This window comes from Podarcis cretensis (genome assembly GCF_951804945.1).
Source record: "Podarcis cretensis genome assembly, chromosome: 10".
NCBI lineage: Eukaryota > Metazoa > Chordata > Lepidosauria > Squamata > Lacertidae > Podarcis > Podarcis cretensis.
Window position 1 is genome coordinate 9,762,987 of NC_137179.1, and position 19,436 is coordinate 9,782,422.

A 19,436-nucleotide genomic window follows, 5' to 3' on the forward strand; every position below is an offset into this window, starting at 1 on the left:
ATAGATTAGATATAGATGTGAAATATTTTTATATATTAAATACAATATATTATATTTTATATTAAATAAACTAGATCTATAGATGCGCAGTCTGGATATCTATATGGATATATCTATCAAATGTTTATATATATATAAAATAGCTGTCAATGTTTCCCTTTTTTTAAGAATATTCGGAATATTCGGAATAGGATTCCTCGCAAGAAAAGGGAAAAGTTGACAGTTATTATATATATATATATATATATATATATATATATATATACACACACACACATACATATACATATATAGACTAAAAAATTTGATAGATATATAAAAAATTTGATTAAAAAATTGATAGATATCTATCTACCTATAGATCTAGTGTATTTAATCTATAATGTATTTATATACACACACACGTACGTACAATGTATTGAGATACTGAAATTTATTTATGGACCGTCTCTATGGAATCACCTGGGAGGGTGTGCCGCTCTTGCCCCTCATCTCTATGGTCCGCCCCTGCGCGGCATAAGAGAGTCCGGAAGAGGTAAAACCCGACCGGTTTGCCCTTGTGGCGGACCATAGAGACGCGCGTAGAGCGAGGCTCCAAGTTCCGGCGCCCTTTCACCCGGAAGCTGTCCTTCCCCCCCCTCGCTTGCCGTGGCCTTCTCCTCCTTACCATTCGCCCCGCGCCCGAGGTGGAGCTCTTGCGGCGCATGCGCGTTGGGGGCTCTCTGACCTTCAAGCCGGTCCGGGTCCGGGGAAGGAAGGAAGGGCCGCGTCTGGAAGAGAAGGAGACGAGGAAAGGCCGCCGCCATGCTGTCCCGGGGAGCCGCCTTCGCCGCCGCCGCAGCTCTCTCGCAACCGCAATGGTAGGTGAAGGCCCTTCTGCTCCGAGGGGGTAATGGGAGAGGGCACTCTGCACATGCTCAGAGGTCCCCACCAGCCACGGTTGAAACCTGACCTGATGCTGCTGCTGCTATTATTATTATTATTATTATTATTATTATTATTATTATTATTATTTTATTATTATTATTATTAGGCAGCAAATATGTCCCGTTCAACCTCCAGTATCTTTCCTCTCAAGGTTATAATTTTTTATAAAAACAAAATAAAAGAAAAAAATTCCTTCCAGTAGCACCTTAAAGACCAACTAAGTTACTTCTAGGTATGAGCTTTCGTGTGCATGCACACTTCTTCAGATACACGCATGTGTGTATCTGAAGAAGTGTGCATGCACACGAAAGCTCATACCTAGAACTAACTTAGTTGGTCTTTAAGGTGCTACTGGAAGGAATTTTTTTTCTTTTATTTTGTTTTGACTATGGCAGACCAACACGGCTACCTACCTGTAACTATAATTTTTTATATTTCAGGCTGCTAGTTGCATTTTCCCGTCAGAATGCAAAAAAAAGAGGAAAAAACAGCTGGTCTGTAATCATCATCAAACCTTTTATTGGCATCACATACAAACATTCAAAACAAATCAATACAGAATTACCACTTCCCCAGTGGCACAAAACATTTGCTAAAAGGAAGGAGGTAGAGCGGTCTATAGCTGATCTGTGAAGCCTTCATCCTCTTCTTTTCCTCTCCACTCCAAATCCTGGGAAGGGGCAGCGTTTATAATTATCTTTCAATTTGTCCCGTCCCCCCCCCCGGCATTTTGCTGTTGCACTGCAATGCTTAACCGGCATTATTTCCACCGCCAGTCTAAGGAGTGTGGTGGGATTTGCGGGGCAGGGGTGACGCACCAGTGTATCTGCGCCAAATATCTCTTTTTCCTTTGCAAAAGGAGTGACAGGGTTGCCCTCCTCCTGTCAAGGTTTCTGCCCAATCGTTTTGGCATGGGTTGTCGACTTCCCAGCTTGCTTTTTAGCATCTTTGCTTTGCTGTTTAGTGGGACTCCATAGTTTTCTACCTATAGCAAGTGGGCCCTGCAACAAAATGTTGCAGTGTGGAGTGTTCCTAGTCACTCCACTCCCATAACAGCAAAGCACCAGTGCTTTGTGACTACTGAACCTCAGGCTGCCTTGGGGGTATTTCCGCCCCCCCCCATTGATTTATATATTTTTGTACATCTGCCAACTTTGGGGCTTACTCATGCCTGTTGGTATCTGCCTCTCGTGCATAGATGCGGCTGTTTTGATTGCAGAGAATGAGTTCACTGTTGGCATATATATGAATATGGTAAATATATATAGGCAACTCTCAGCTTACACTGGGGTTAACGTTCCAAGGATAGCAGCTAAAGCCAAAATCACGTATAGTCAAAAAACATTGGGTTCAATGGCAGGTGGGATTGCCAAAGTCTTTCTCCCCAGATGCCTTGTGGCTTTTATTATTATTATTATTATTATTATTGCCAAGTGCCACCTGTGAATTTTTTTGGGGGGGTACCTACAGCAGTTCTTTAGGTCTTCAGATGTGCCTCTGAACCTAGAAAAGCTGTGAATCACTGTTCTACCGGGGGGAAATAACATTTAAAGAAACGAAGTATCTGTTTTGTGTTTAATTTTTCAGGGTCCAAGTCAGGAATATGGCAACTCTGAAAGACAGTAAGTATTCCGTTCTAGATGCATACCCTGAAATGTCAAAAACTACTGCAGAGAAGGTAAACCTGTGATCTTCTAGACGCTGTTCATCTCCTGTCAGCACAGACAGTGGTCAGGGGTGATGAGAACTATAGTCAAACATCTGGTTATTCATCCCTGCACTGGTAGATTTGGCTGCATAATGCCAATGCTCTACAGATGGGTTGATTTTTACTTGTTACAGAGACCAGTGCTTAATAAGATCCTTTTTTAATGCTTCTTTTTCTCAGTGTCTCTTTGAAATCCTCCCTTTGCTCATTCACTCTCATCTGTGCAGTTACCCGGCGTTTAAAGTCCATCAAGAACATCCAGAAAATTACCAAGTCCATGAAGATGGTTGCCGCAGCAAAGTATTCCAGGGCAGAGAGAGAGTTAAAGCCTGCCAGAGTTTATGGAGTCGGGGCATTGGGTAAGCAAAGTTGCCTCTCTTGTGGCTGATTTTGCAGCAGTAGCCTTTAAATCATGGGGGAGGGGGAATGTGGGAGGTGTGAGATTTTGATCAGCTCCTGCCCATCTGGAGCTGATACAGGCTCGTCTTATCTTGAGCCCAAGCAGAGCGTAGTCACGCAACGAAAGGATAAGCAGGTAATGTGCTACATGATGAAGTTTATTTACAAGCTATGCTGAGAGCATACAGACATACATCTTGCTTCTGTGAGAGCAGAGAAGCAACTCCCTCTCTAACAAAGAAACGACAGAACACTGAAAAACAGGAAACCAGTGTACGTCACATCCAGTCTCCCATTCCTGTGGGAACCCAACAGTAACTCTGACTGTGGAATGTAAACATTGTCTTGTGGCAAGCATTTGCTGCACAGTGAAGAAAGCAGAAACCAACAGGAGGGATAATTTTCTAACCTATAACTTTCTGATGAACTACTTCTAAGTAGACTTGCAAATCATCTTTAAAATTTGCATTAACTATGGACCATTGGAAACGATGATACGTTAAGTTAGCTCAAAAGTTTGATGTTTCTCTAGATTTATAAAGCCCTGGTCCTTTAAAGCAGAGATAAAGAGCCTGTGGTCCTCCAGATGTTAAATTCCTTCCAGCCATAGCGATCATGACCAGTGAACAACATCTGGAGAGCCAAAGGTTCCCTACCTCCTTTCTTGTTTACTTTTATATATTGCTTCACACATTGAGAGATGCCCTAAAGTGATTCACAATTGTTGTTTAGTCGTGTCCGACTCTTCGTGACCCCATGGACCAGAGCACGCCAGGCACTCCTGTCTCCCACTGCCTCCCACAGTTTGGTCAAACTCATGCTGGTAGCTTCGAGGACACTGTCCAACCATCTTGTCCTCTATCTGTCCAACCATCTTGTCCTTTATCTTATGTTTGGATGGGACTCAACACCAGGATTTAGCCCACAGTGGGTTCTGAACCTCTGCAGTGAAGGATGTCATAGCACCAGATGCAGCTATGAAGATCCAACTCGAGGGAATTGTGGCGGATGCAGCCCAGCTAAGGAGGAGGTTTGGATACTGTGTTCCTCCCTGAGAAGCATTATTTTGGCCTTTGCCTACGAGTCGCCTTCCTTCCTAACTTGACAAGAACACTGTGGACCTTTGTGGGGTTCAAGAGCACAATCAAGAAACGAACACAGAGCTACAACTTGTCAGTGGGTGGCAAACAGTCATGCCAGGCAATTTAATGGGCACAAACTCAGCGTATGAAGGATGTCTGTAAGGAGCTCTGTTGTTGTTGTTTAGTCGTTTAGTCGTGTCCGACTCTTCGTGACCCCATGGACCAGAGCACGCCAGGCACTCCTGTCTTCCACTGCCTCCCACAGTTTGGTCAGACTCATGTCTGTAGCTTCAAGAACAATAATTTACAATAATAAAATACAAAACTCATAAAGAATTCAAGAAAATGATACAAATATAAAATACAGTACCAAGTTTTGTTTTAAAGAAAGTAATCCAAAACAACATTAGATATTGTTCTAAATAAATTCAAACTGCCAAGCCAAATTCTACACCAAAATAGACTGAATTCAGCAGCCTCCATAAATGTATGGGAATCAAGCATATTTTTATATATTGGATTGTTCCCAACAAAGTCTTCCCATTAGTGCAAAGATGTTTGGGAACCCCCAGAACCGGGGAGCGGGGGGTGACATGGCAGGAGGGGAAATGAATTTGAAGTTATGTTGTGCAAGCGTCACCAAAGAACTTTGTTGGATACAAGCCATTGTAATTTTACATTGTTTAAAGTATTCCTCCTACAAGGGTGTTGATAAGAAGCTATTCAATATGTTGAACCACGTACCCCATCGCTATTGGAAATACTTCAGAGTCCCCTTTGGTTTTAAACACTTTGCTAGGTATTGCTCTCACACTCAAGAGCCTATCTATATGGTCATGACTAGAAACTTGAGAGTTGCTTTTGTTGCTAAGATGAAAATTTCAGAACATTGTATTCTGTCATTGACATATTCTGTGCTTGTGCGGAAAATACCTTGCACTCTTTTTGTCCTTGATTGCCTATACAGTGGTACCTCGGGTTAAGTACTTAATTCGTTCCGGAGGTCCATACTTAACCTGAAACTGTTCTTAACCTGAAGCACCACTTTAGCTAATGGGGCCTCCCATTGCTGCCGCGCCGCCGGAGCATGATTTCTGTTCTCATCCTGAAGCAAATTTCTTAACCCGAGGTACTATTTCTGGGTTAGCAGAGTCTGTAACCTGAAGCGTATGTAACCTGAGGTACCACTGTAGTGTCTCACTTGCTGTTACTAGGGGTACAAAAGACCCTTCATGCTGATGGAATAATAATAATAATAATAATAATAATAATAATAATAATAATAATAATTTATTACAAAATAAAACAAAAAATTCCTTCCAGTAGCACCTTAAAGACCAACTAATAATAATTTATTATTTATACTCTGCCCATCTGGCTGGGTTTCCCCAGCCACTCTGGGCAGCTTCCAACAGAATATTAAAATTCAATAGTCTATTAAACATTCAAAGCTTCCCTAAACAGGGCTGCCTTCAGATGTCTTCTAAAAGTCTGGTGGTTGTTTTTCTCTTTGACATCTGGTGGGAGGGCGTTCCACAGGGTGGGTGCCACTACCGAGAAGGCCCTTTGCCTGGTTCCTTGTCACAGCATTTTGTGACTTAATCTCAAATGGTGTGTGCTGCAGTTTTGCTAACTCAAACATTGGGTCGTCAACAAGCTTTCAAAATGCAGAAAAGTACAGTATTTTTCGCCCCATAGGACGCACCAGCCCATAGGACGCACCTAGTTTTTTGGGGGGGAAATAAAGGGGGGGAATTATTCCGCCCCCCCCCCCAGGTGCTCTGCGCTAATCCCGAAGCTTGGGGCGTGCGGAGCTCAGCGCGCCCCAAGCTTCTGGGTACCGGCAAGGTCTCCGCTAGCCTTGGGAAAGCCGCACAACTTCGCGCGGCTCTCCCAAGGCTAGCGGAGCGCTGCGCTAATCCCGAAGCTTGGGGCGTGTGGAGCTCAGCGCGCCCCAAGCTTCTGGCTGCCAGCAAGGTCTCTGTTAGCTGTGGGAGAGCCGCGCGGCTTTCCCACTGCTAGCGGAGCGCTGCGCTAATCCTGAAGCTTGGGGCGTGCGGAGCTCAGTGCGCCCCAAGCTTCTGGGTGCAGACAAGCTCTCCGCTAGCCCCGGGAGTGCTTGGTCTCCCATGGCTAGCAGATAGCTTCCTGAAGCCTTGAGAGCGAGAGGGGTCGGTGCGCAACGACCCCCCTCGCTCTCCAGACTTAAGCGAAAGCCTGCATTCGCCCCATAGGACGCACACTCATTTCCCCTTCATTTTTGGAGGGGGAAAAGTGCGTCCTATAGGGCAAAAAATACGGTAAATCATGCTGAAGAAGCTCAGAGCTTCTGTTGCGTGATCTTGATCTGTGTGTTGGAATTTGATTAAGTAACAGGTGGTGATGCAGTATTTCTTGTAGAAGTGGTTCTCATTGGAAGTACTGTGGTTCATAGAATCTTAGAGATGGAAGGGACCCAAGGGTCATCTAGTCCAACCCCCCACAATGCAGGTACTGCCATCCATGGCAGATGGCGGGAAGGAAGGAAGTTCTACCATGTATCTTGGATGCCGCTGTGTTTTGATGGCTGCTAATGATGCCTGATGTTGGCTGTGTCCCCTCTTCTCTTTACTAGCTCTTTATGAAAAAGCGGAAATCAAGGCTCCTGAGGACAAGAAGAAGTATCTTCTCATAGGGGTGTCTTCCGATCGTGGCCTCTGCGGTGCTATCCACACTTCTGTGGCTAAAAATATCAAGAGCCAAGTCACCGCCCTCACAGATGCGGGGAAAGAGGTCATGTTAGTCGGAATCGGTGACAAGCTGAGAGGCATTCTTCAGAGGTAATGGGGAACAGCAGCCCTTTCCTTGAATTTGAACCTTGCTTTCCACTGGTAAAAGGTAAAGGGACCCCTGACCATCAGGTCCAGTCGTGACCCACTCTAGGGTTGCGGCACTCATCTCGCTCTATAGGCCAAGGGAGCCAGCGTACAGCTTCCGGGTCATGTGCCCAGCATGACTAAGCCGCTTCTGGCGAACCAGAGCAGTGCATGGAAACGCCGTTTACCTTCCCGCTGGAGCGGTACCTATTTATCTACTTGCAGTGGTGTGCTTTCGAACTGCTAGGTTGGCAGGAGCTGGGACCGAGTAACAGGAGCTCATCCTATCGCAGGGATTCGAACCACTGACCTTCTGATCAGCTAGTCCTAGGCTCTGGTTTAACCCACAGCGCCACCCACGTCCTTTTCCACTGTTAGTTTTGGATTAATCCCAAAGGCTGTAATGAGCTTCCTTCTGAGGAAGCTGTCTTAGGAGCAACTGAATATGCTCAGAATTGTAATGTAAGGCAGTGATACTTACCCGAAGACTGCTGAGGGCGAGCTGATGTGTAGGATATATTCGACAGGACCATAGGATCACTTCACCTATGCTTAAGGGCTAAGGCTTAATTGCTCAGAAGCTGGAAGGTTGAGGCAGGTTTAAGCCCCAGAATGTAGTGGATGGTGAAAAGGATGGAGGTGCTCAGTGGACTGGAATACAAAGAAAGAAGGGGAGGGGAACTGGGGGGGGGGAGACCTTGGTGGTGGTGCCAACACTGGGGGTTGCCCAGTCGGTGCTAACCTGCGACAGGACCTTTTCAGTGGTGGGGCCCCAGTTGCAGAATGCCATCCCTAGTGGGGAGCATCTATCTCCATCGTCATCATTAACTTCCACTAGATATTCGTAAACATTCCTGCCTATGCCGTCGTTTCAGTAAGGGAGAATCACACTAGCAATGGGTGCAACCCTCATTAGACGCTGCATTTATGGGCCAGGGGAAGTTTCTGGGCGCTTTTCAAAACCAGCCCCGTATAGAACACATAGCAGCTGGATTATAACTCAAGCGTGTTTCACTGTGGCCGGGTCTACTTTACACGCGGGCTCGCTTTTGTTGTAGGACACACGGCAAGAACTTCTTGTTGAACTTCAAGGAAGTTGGGAGGAAGCCTCCCACCTTTGGAGATGCGTCGATCATTGCCTTGGAACTGCTGAATTCTGGGTACGAATTCGATGAAGGAGCAGTCATCTATAATCGGTTCAGGTAAGAGAAAGCATAAATTCCATCATTTTCAAGGGGAATAAAAGAATTGGGCGGGGAGAGGTCAGTAGATTTGAATATAGTTTAGCGTTTTAATGTGAGTTTCCGCTGGGTGTCTGAATGTGGGTTTCTGTTTGGTGGCTCCAAGTGCCACCAGGATAATAGAGGAAGTTCTGCATGCTGCTTAAGTGTGTCTGGATTTTAACATTTGGCAGGCAGATCCTCTCAAGCCATGTCACTAAAACTGTTCAGCAGAGCTTTCTTTTTCTTTTAGGTCCGTCATCTCCTACAAGACAGATGAGAAACCCATCTATTCTCTTGAGACTGTTTCTGGTGCTGGTAAGTAGACTTTGGCTAGTTAGTTGAGTAAACAATTGCATTTTTAGGGGCATTTCCCCCTTGTGTGCTATTGCTTCTTATGCTGATTAAAGTTTTTGTTTCCGTAAGTGCTTAACTGCAAAAGTCCAAACCATTGCCCTTATCTATCACACTGGGGTTAGGAAGCAAAGAATTCTGGTCTAAAATTATCGATGCTGTATATAGACACATTGTCGTTACTACTACTACTATTATTATTATTGCAATTGTATTCTTTGCCTCTTATTTTGCTTTTTAAAAGGCACGATTAGAGCTAACAGTGTGCAAGTGCCAGTTGAATTTTGTAAAATAGAAATTGCTTATAGCTGGAAAGCTAAGGAATTACTGTGTGTTTTTCTTTTTTTTTAAAAAAAAAAGCTGATTGCTAATCTACAGTGGTTTTGAAATTTCAACATATATGTGTTTGGCTTGCTATTACTGTATCTGATAAATGTTAACTAATAAACCACCTATATTATTGTTCTTTGTTTTTCAGAAAGCCTTAGTATCTATGATGATATTGATGCAGATGTCCTGCGAAACTATCAGGAATTTACATTGGCAAACATCATCTTCTACTCATTAAAGGAGTCTACTACTAGTGAGCAAAGTGCAAGGATGACTGCTATGGACAATGCCAGCAAAAATGCTTGTAAGGAACTCTCCAAGCAGTTTACAGTGTACTGTGATAAGTTAGCAAAAGCAGAAACTACCAAAATTTAGATAAGAGGCCCAGTGGAGAGCAGGCAAGATTCTGTTTTGTGGGGATGTTTAGGGAGGCAGGAGAGGATATATTATTTAATGATATCCTTCCTAACTTGTGCTAGCAAGTTCCATATCCTAGCACAGTTCCAAACATCCCCCTTTTTAAATTACACGGCGGTTAGCTTGTTGCTGGCTCGTCTGAGCCTCGCTACTCAAGATTCCTGATAAGATCCCTTCTAATCCCTCTTAAAAAGAATAGACATGAGAATCTGATTAAACGTAATATAAAAGTAGTGTACTCACAGATTCATTCAGGTTCACAGATAGATCCCTGAAGGCAGACTTAGGTTACACAAGTATATAACTATATAAACTGTCCCATAAGGGAATTGGTTCCAAGTGAATGCGACTGAGCAGTTCATACAGAAACACAAAATGGAGAAGAAGAAGAACAAAACAACATGGAGGAACGTCTGCTCCTCTGCCCAGAATAGGCTACACCCTCTTCAGTGGAATTCTGTCCCAGCTCAGGAGGAAACAGGAAGTTTTCTTCTGAGTGGTACAAAACATCCCCTAACATGTCCACTGTAGGAATGTTGTACTTGACTGCTCTAAGTTTCACATCCCACATGTTTACATACCAGCTAGAATAGCTGCCTTTTAGTTACTTGCTTTACAAAAAGACCTTGGCTTTCTTAAGACAAGCCTAAGGCTTCAGTCCTAGGCACACCTACTTGGGAGTAAGCGCCATTGAACTTAATAGGGCATGATTCTGAGCATTGTAGATAGGACTGCACTGCACTTGCCTGAGGACAGTCTTGCTAGAGTTCATTATAATGGAAAGAGATAACAGAAATTGTCATGGATAGAAAAGACAGTATAGAAATTAGCCCTCGGCCCAGAAAGTAGCTGGTAGAATCCTTGATGCTGTACCCTTTCATATTCAGCGATTCGCAATATTTACAAAATTTCAAGTAACTTAAGTCCTTGGTTCTGAGCAAGCAAGAAAGTAGACTATATAAAGTGCTCAAAACGCTTCCTTACTTAAAACCAGTGGGCAAAATAAAATGGTTGAGTAGCTTAAGATTTATTGATACTTTTGTCATTGAACTTCTCCCGTCTCCCTTTCTAGCTGAGATGATTGACAAGCTGACTTTGACATTCAACCGCACCCGCCAAGCTGTCATCACCAAGGAGCTTATTGAGATCATCTCTGGTGCTGCTGCTCTGTAAGTATTGGCATACGAGTCTCCAACCTTTAGGCCTTCTGTTCCGTGCAGTTGAATGTGGCAGCGAATTTTCCATTTGTGCTTAAAAAAAAATCAGTGATCAGTGCATGGCACAGTTTGGCACCACCCTCTCCCCGTTAATTCCAAATTTACAGCAGTGGATGTTGGCTAATACTGGAGTTTTCTTGCAGGATATTGCTTTTCTCTGTGTCCTGCACCTGAGTTGATGCACATGTATTTTTTGGAAGGGTGCTTATTAAGGCTGCACACTAACCGCATTGCATCCAAGTTCCCATTGTTAGGTCCTGGGTGGGTGAGGAAGAATGGAGAGGAACCCTGCTTGCCTTTGGCAAGACAACAAACAATAACGGAATGCAACAGCCTTCAGTGGTCTTTGCTCCCCAGCACCTTACATTCAGTGGTACGCTGCCATGGAACACAGCGACTCCATGTAACCATTATGGTTAATAATCATCAGTTTAGATGGCTGTCAGTGGCCGTCTCCATCTCTTGTGGCAGTGAATTCCCTATGTCGGTTCTATGCTGACAAACCTTTCCCCCCTGAAAAGCTCAGTCTGCAGCTTTCCTTTGGATCAAGCTCTCTCCACAGAATGCAGAAGTGCATCCTCAGCATACCTTGAAATCATGCAATTAAGCTGGAGGAAAATGGCATTTTGTATAATGGAAAGCAATTGTGACTTTAATCCATGTGCTAATCAGTATATCTCTTCAGTTGATCTGACTTCCAACAGTGTTTTTGCTATGCATCGCATGTTTTGCCTTAATTTACATTGCTAATTGCTTCACTGCATGTTTTTGTGTTGTTGTTTTTTTACCATTCCACAACTAGGAACTAAGGGGTAATCAGAAAGTGAGGGTCGTCCAAAGTCAACAGGTAAAGTGGTGCTGGAAAATAGATGTTAAGGGTGGTGAAATAAAAAAAAAAAATAGAATGTAGTTAAAGTACTTAGGATGTTTGTTCTAGAAGTGCATGTTTATGAATGTCTGGTATTGCATGAATACTTGCATCCTGCAGAATTTTGCTTAAAATCAATCCATGCATTTGGCAGAAATGAAATCAAAATGCAATGTTTTTCTAGACAACACTAGAGAGAGATGGTGGAAGGGTGTTGTAGAGACATGCTTGATACTATCTTTAACTGTGTAGCTTCAAATGTTCTGGAAATACTACACTGCAGTTGTACTTAAAATTCCACAGCAGTATGTTCAGTTGTCTCATCCTTGAGGTGGGATTATCAGTGGAGTTCAAAAAATTACTGGGTTGCAAATAATCGAAAGGCAGTTTCTTTCTTAAAGCTAGTCCTGCCTCATCTCTCCCCAACTCATGAAGCCTGTGCTAAAGTGTCTGCAAGTGGGAGTTTAGAAAGTGCTTTGAGGAAACAAGCAGCAAAGTTTCTTGTGCTTAGGTCATGGCACTTACGATGACCACGTTGCAGAAAGGCAAAAGATTTCCTTCAGATCAGGCTGGTCTTTGAAGTACAGTGGTGCCCCGCAAGACGAACGCCTCGCAAGACGGAAAACCCGCTAGACGAAAGGGTTTTCCGTTTTGGAGGCGCTTCGCAAAACAAATTTCCCTATGGGCTTGCTTCGCAAGACGAAAATGTCTTGCGAGTTCCTGCGGTTTCCCCCCCTTCCCCCCCCTTTTCCTAAGGCGCTAAGCCGCTTATCAGCTGATCTGCTGATAAGCCGCTTATCAGCTGATCTGCTGATAAGCCGCTTAACAGCTGATCGCTAAAAGCCGCTAAACCGCTAATAGCGCTAATCCGCTAAGCTGTCAATGGGCTTGCTTCGCAAGACGAAAAAACCCCTATACGAAGAGCCTCACGGAACGGATTAATTTCGTCTTGCGAGGCACCACTGTATAGGCATATCTGCTGGTATATTTCCACGGTTACTTTTTGTGGGTTACCCGATTCAAGAAACAGAAATCAATTAACCACAAGCATTGATCTCTTAAATCTGTACACATTTTCATATGACAATAGCTGTAACGAAAACAACAACACATACTTTATGTCTCTTCCGAGATGATGCCTTCCCAAAAAAAAAAAAAATTAGTTGCATAAACATTTCTATTAACAATACCTTTATTGTACTGTACAATGCCGTATATACAGTTTAAAAGTTTCAATAGACTGAGATCAGTGTGATGTAAAGACTGCTTCCCTAGCTTAAATTACTTATTAGGCCCATTGCATTCTATGGAATGTTTTACAGTGCTGTCGTGGTCTGTTTAGAATTTTAAAAATGAAACTTTTAAGAAAGGACTAACACAGCAAGGAGAAAATGAGAAACCGTTCAAGTTCTGCAGCAATTTAGCAATTAGTAAACAAAGCTGCCGATCCCGTCAGAGTGACATTCAAACTTCCCTTAATGCAATGTTTTTCTCTGTAGGTAAAGAAGAAAAGCTGTTCTGGCAAGCAGTTTATCCCGCTTCCTTTCTAGAGAGACAAAATTATTGGTCTGTCATTCTGTGAAGGATTTTCAGGCAAAGAATCCCAACTGTTTGTAAATCATATTATAATAAAGTCCTACATGAAAAGAGCTGGCATGGTTCTTTGGGTATGTGGAACTGGAGGTGGCTGGACTGCAATACAAGTAAACAACAGTGTCTTATGCTCTCAGCCAGCATGTCAATCTCATTAAAAACATTCAGACACCTTGAGAGAGAGAGACCGAGAGGGTGGGTGTGTAAAAGCCTCTTTGATGTAAATGAGAGCTATGCACAGTTATGGTAACATCCAAAAACTCTCCGTTGTAAGTTTGAAAAAACTTTGTGAAATATTTTGGTGCTAAGGTATTACAGCTTCAGTCCTAAATTTGGAAACCTGAGTCTGCCCACCTGTCAGATCACCTGACGTCATCAACACTTTGCTTTTTTTTGGTGAGGCTGGAGCTGCCCTTACAGATGAAGATTTTTGAAGCCGGCAATTCAGAGAAAGAATCGGGAAATCGATAAGCATGCTCCCAGTCTGTTGCATGAAGAGGTTGGAGCTTTCAAACACCTTGCTGCCTTCTGTTCCCATGCGGGGATCTAGAGAAAGCAGCCAGATTCTAAAAGTGTGGACTTCTTGATGCAATGGAAGAATAGGGATTATTTTATCTTCAGATCACATGATGGCAGGTGTGGGCAACGTGGCTGTGGTTTGCAGTCCAAGCCCTGAGACTTGCGGGGCTAAATTAGGGCTATGGGGGTAAAGGTTCTGCACTAGAAGAGGAAGCGAAAGCGTGTAACCTTCCAGATGTGGTTGGACTCCAACTCCCATCAGCCCCAGCCACAATGGCCAGTGATTGAGAATGATGGGAGTTACATTCGTAACAGCTTCACCAGCCCTGCCCTAGGGTGAAGACAATGCAATAAGTAGGTTAGATGTGCTCACACGCCTTCCCTATGTTCGATATACACCTCAAGCCACAGATTCTCACTGAATATTGGCATGGAAGCGATTAATACGGATATAAAATTTGCAGCAAGTTATGTTTTTAAGAGAAAATTATATGAAGATGTTATATAGATTGTATCTAACACCTAGCAGACTGGCAAAAATGTACAGTACTGTATAAATCAAAATCGAGTAAGTGCTGGAAATGTAAAGAGAAAGGTACTTTTTTCATATGTGGTGGTCTTGTAATAAGGTTAAAACTTACTGGGATATGATATATAATGAGTTGAAAAAGATGTTTAAGATAACATTAGTTTTTTTAAAAAAAAACTAAACCAGAAGCTTTTCTCTTGGGAATTATAGGATCAGAACTACCTAAACAGTATAGAAATTTATTTAGCTCTGACATTTAGAATACATCAGTGGAAGGAGAAGTACCGTATTTTTCCATGTCTAAGACTAGGTTTTTCCCCTAAAAAATAATGTCCAAAATTTGGGGGTGTCTTATACATGGATAGATCTCCAATTTTCTTAAATTGGAGTCTCCCCAAATAGGGGGTGTCTTATATATGGGGGTGTCTTACAGACAGAAAAATATGGTACTTAGTCCAACTGAGGGCCATTTCACAAACTGCTACCAGGCGCTGTTACTGTTGAACAGTTTGACTTTACCCCTAAAGGCGTTCTCCATTGTCTCCTGAGAAAGATGGATGCCAACCTTTCCAGCTATATACTAGCCTTTCCCAACCTTGTGCCCTCTAGAGATTTGGGGCTACATCTCCTGTTATCCCTGGCTATTGGTCATTCTGTCTGAGGCTGGTGGGAGCAATGATGATCTTTGGTAAGGTTGGGGGATACATGGTCCTTCAGTTGTTACTGAACCACAGCTTCCATAATACTTGGCCTTGTTGGCTGGGGTCGATGGAATCTGGAGCTCCTGGAGATCTGCAGGTTTCTTATTCCTGATCAGTGTGCTGTGAAACACCTGTGACATTCATGCTAGGTCTTGACATTTAAGTCTGACCATTGTATGAAGTGATCCATGGTTATTTGCAGTTGTTGTTGTTTAGTCATGTCGACTCTTCGTGACTCCATGGACCAGAGCACGCCAGGCACTCCTGTCTTCCACTGCCTCCCGCAGTTTGGTCAAACTCATGCTGATAATTTCAAGAACACGGTCCAACCATCTCGTCCTCTGTTGTCCCCTTCTCCTTGTGCCCTCCGTCTTTCCCAACATCAGGGTCTTTTCCAGGGAGTCTTCTCTTCTCATGAGGTGGCCAAAGTATTGGAGCCTCAGCTTCAGGATCTGTCCTTCCAGTGAGCACTCAGGGCTGATTTCCTTAAGAATGGATAGGTTTGATCTTCTTGCAGTCCATGGGACTCTCAAGAGTCTCCTCCAGCACCATAATTCAAAAGCCTCAATTCTTTGGCGATCAGCCTTCTTTATGGTCCAGCTCTCACTTCCATACATCACTACTGGGAAAACCTTAGCTTTAACTATACGGATGGGGGGGGGGAATAACAGGTGTCAGTAATAAATCACACTGAGTAAGTGAAGTTAACTCTTTATTAGAAGAAACAAGGTCTGCCCAGGGGTTTGCCAGGCCTAAAGAGCATGGCGACTCTTCTCAGTAGGATTTGCAGTTGTAGAGGCTGAAGGTCCCTGCCTTCTGACAGCTGCCTAAATCTTCACTGGGTATTTCCATGTAATCTGAGACTATGCCAATGTGCCTGTCTCTGCTCCTCCCTCTTCATATCTTCTTCCCTTGGCTGTTTCCCAGCTGTTGCCTCCCATCATTCCTCAGCATTTAGCCGGACCATGACAACAGTTTGGGATCAGAATGTTTCCCTTTTACCTCTCAGGTAATCTAGTCTATCCTTCTGGCCTTAGCACTGAGCTCTGTAAACTTCTGTCTGGGCTGCAGCATTTCAGCTGGGAGTGAATGCTTACATTCTACATTTTTGTTAAAGTGGCACATCGGGAGTTAAGTCTAGGCTTGCACCCTTCTTGATATGCTAATTTTCTATGTGCAGGGAGTATATCCTTTATAGGGAAGAGTATTCAGCCATGCAAAGGTCCAAGTGGTATAGCCTACCAGGGGACAGCAAACTTTTTCCGCAGGGGGCCGGTCCACTGCCCCTCAGAACTTGTGGGGGGCCAGACTATATTTTTTGGGGGGGCGAGATAGAATTTCTGTGCCCCACAAATAACCCAGAGGTGCATTTTAAATAAAAGGACACATTCTGCTCATGTAAAAACACACTGATTCCCGGACCGTCCGTGGGCCAGGTTTAGAAGGCGATTGAGCCAGATCCAGCCCCCAGGCATTAGTTTGCCTACCCATGACCTAGACTAGTGGGGTGCTGTGGAATTAACTAGGAGTGAGTAGCAGAGGGGCACTGGAGGTGTAAATGACTACGTTGACTTCAAAACGTTCGCTTCACTGGATCAATCGGTTTTGTTGAATTAATTAACCTAAATAGTTTTAACTGGATTTTGAATAAATATGCAATTAGTTTTTACCGTTTTGGATTTTATTGTTCTCTTCCTAAGTGGATCTTGCCAACTACTTTTCTGAACGATGTTTTTTATAGGGTAGGGTGTTCTGGGGGTGAGTTTATGGAACCAAGGGGGTGGTACCACCAAACGTTTGGGAACCACTGGCCTAAACCCAGGTTTATCACCTCCGTGGATTGCTTAGGTATTTGTTACGGAAGCAGCTATAAGAGAGTTGCCAAGATGGGACTAATTGCCTCTTCAGAGTATCAATTTGCCTGCTGCTGTCCTCAATTAAAACCCAATTGTGAGAGATGACATTTTTCCCAGGCTTGCCCTAAACTTGGATTCAAAATGTAATGCAGACTAAAAGGTAATTGTTCCAGTCCAAGCATGCTTTAAAATGGGACAAATGCCCAGCTTTATAGTTGGCATGGGAAAAAAGCAAATTCCCGACAGATATGGATAGCTAATGCAGAAAGGGGGAGAGTTTTGGCTAACTTCTGCCCCTTTTTAAATATTAGAGGGGAAAAATATATATAATCCTTCATGGAAAATTAAGGCTGCTTCTTCAAGAGAGAGGGAATTGGATCCTCTTAGTGCCCAAACTATCCAGCAGTGAGTGTGGCTGCAGCTTGCTGCTCTCACATGCATATGGAAGAGAAGAGTCTCCTTTAAAACTCCTTGTGCTCTTGTAATTAAAAGCCATTTTGTTTCTTTTAGCTTTGGGGCTGCAAAGATGTATTTTATATCATCTGAATGTTATGTAACCTGCAAAGGTACAGTACCAGTGTTCTATATGACGCAGTGGTTAGAGTGTTGGGAGACCAGGGTTTGAATCCCCACCCAGCCATGAAACTGGGAGGCTTCATGGAGCTCAAGGAGGGGAGAACCACCTTGAGTTCCTTGGAGCCAAAGTTGGTATATATATGTACTCTGGTTGAGCCATATTAAAGTGAGAAGGTGCCATCGGCATACCTGACCACCATCTTGGCTGCGAGTCCTGGAAGACCTCCAAACTCTATGATTCTGTGATTCTAAATTGGTGGCCCTCAATGCCTCTAGTGGCAGTGAGTCCCAGAGCTTAGCTACGATCAGACAACAGCAGCATCCATAGAGTTGGAAGGGTCCTTGAGGGTCATCAAGGCCAAGCCCCTACAATGCATAAGGTTAAAAAAAAAAAAAAGGTAAAGGAGCCCTGGATGGTTAAGTCCAGTCAAAGGCGACTATGGGGTCGCAATTTGTAGCAGGAGAAACCCAGAAAAATGGCGCACAAGGCCTTATAAAGACTTTTGAAATTGCCACTCTGTAGATCAAGACCACCCCCAGAAACATCATACATACATCACAGAAGGGGTGTAACCTAAGACCCACCCCTCAGATACATCATACCTACATCACAGAAAAGGCGGTCTAAAAACAGAAATTTGAATGTTGTTTTTCTCCAGTTGTTGTTTATCTCCTGTCTGGCAGGTTACTTGATTGGATTGCCTGGGGAGCTTGGCCATTCTTTTGTGTAAGGAAAGAGACAATGGGGAGGTTTCCCACCCTGACCTTGCAGAGAAAACATTTGCTCAGTTTAGGAATCAAAATGGTTCCAGGTCAGTCTTCCTGTGCTGATCTATGTACGTGCTTGGTTGGTAACTTATGAACATTACCATATATCTAAGACCTCAAAACAAAATAAAAAAATTCCTTCCAGTAGCACCTTAAAGACCAACTAAGTTAGTACTTGGTATGAGCTTTTGTGAGCATGCACACTTCTTCAGATACACTGAAACAGAAGTCACCAGACCCTTCTATATAGTGAGACGGTGGGGAGGGGTGTTACTCAGAAGGGTGGTGGGATTGGGTGATTGGCAGATAGCTGTGATGAGCCTGTTGACGACTCTTAACGACTGCAATAGGTCTTACAGGAAAAAGCAAGGGGTGAGAAGGTGAAAAATGGCTTTGTCATGTATAATGAGATAAGAATCCAATGTCTTTGTTCAGACCAGGTCTCTCCATGGTTTTAAGTTTGGTAATAAGTTGCAATTCAGCAGCTTCTCTTTCCAGTCTATTTCTGAAATTCCTTTGTAATAGAACAGCTACTTTGAGATCTTGTATAGAATGTCCTGGGAGATTGAAGTGTTCTCCTACTGGTTTCTCTGTCTTGTGGTTCCTGATGTCGGATTTTGCAGTCGTTAAGAGTCGTCAACAGGCTCATCACAGCTATCTGCCAATCACCCAATCCCACCACCCTTCTGAGTAATACCCCTCCCCACCTTCTCACTATATAGAAGGGTCTGGTGACTTCTGTTTCAGTGTATCTGAAGAAGTGTGCATGCACACGAAAGCTCATACCAAGTACTAACTTAGTTGGTCTTTAAGTTGCTACTGGAAGGAATTTTTTTATTTTGTTTCAACTATGGCAGACCAACACGGCTACCTATCTGTATCTAAGACCTCAGTGATGCCTGGCGTGCTCTGGTCCATGGGGTCACGAAGAGTCGTACATGACTAAACGACTAAACAACAACAACAACAAGACCTCAAAATTCCTGTCACATTGGGTATAAATAATAAAATTGTTGTTGATTATAAATAATAAAATTATTGTTGTTCTATTATTATTATTAGCTTCTTCTTCTTCTTCTATTATTATTATTATTGACGTTCCCATTTTCATCCGAGAAATGTTGCAGGGCATGCATTTGCAGCAACCTCTAGCCGGGAGAACTTGCACCAGAAGCCGGTTTCTGCTTGAATATAACGCCACTACCTATGGTTTTCCCAGTAGTGATGTATGGAAGTGAGAGCTGGAAAGAAGGCTGATTGCCAAAGAATTGTTGCTTTCGAATTCTGGTGCTGGAGGAGACTCTTGAGAGTGCCATGGACTGCAAGAAGATCAAACCTCTCCATTCTGAAGGAAATCAGCCCTGAGTGCTCACTGGAAGGACAGATCCTGAAGCTGAGGCTCCAATACTTTGGCCACCTCATGAGAAGAGAAGACTCCCTGGAAAAGACCCTGATGTTGGGAAAGATGGAGGGCACAAGGTGAAGGGGACGACAGAGGATGAGATGGTGGGACAGTG

The 19,436-nt window shown here is 43.6% G+C and overlaps 1 protein-coding gene across 3 annotated transcripts; it reads left to right on the forward strand.

The window, feature by feature from the left end:
• Nucleotides 1-709: 709 nt before the first annotated feature.
• Nucleotides 710-13,024, forward strand: ATP5F1C (ATP synthase F1 subunit gamma; the record flags this gene model as incomplete). Of its 3 annotated transcripts, XM_079993046.1 has the most annotated exons (10): nucleotides 710-860; nucleotides 2,515-2,549; nucleotides 2,863-2,994; nucleotides 6,731-6,935; nucleotides 8,030-8,173; nucleotides 8,445-8,509; nucleotides 9,024-9,179; nucleotides 10,365-10,461; nucleotides 11,312-11,356; nucleotides 12,877-13,024. In XM_079993046.1, exons 1-9 carry the CDS (start codon nucleotides 805-807, stop codon nucleotides 11,316-11,318), a joined length of 897 nt encoding a protein of 298 aa, XP_079849172.1. In that variant the 5' UTR covers nucleotides 710-804. The 3 variants fall into 3 exon arrangements, with proteins under 3 accessions (XP_079849172.1, XP_079849173.1, XP_079849174.1); XM_079993047.1 differs by lacking the exon at nucleotides 11,312-11,356; XM_079993048.1 differs by lacking the exons at nucleotides 11,312-11,356; nucleotides 12,877-13,024 and having other exon boundaries at nucleotides 10,365-10,465.
• Nucleotides 13,025-19,436: the final 6,412 nt, after the last annotated feature.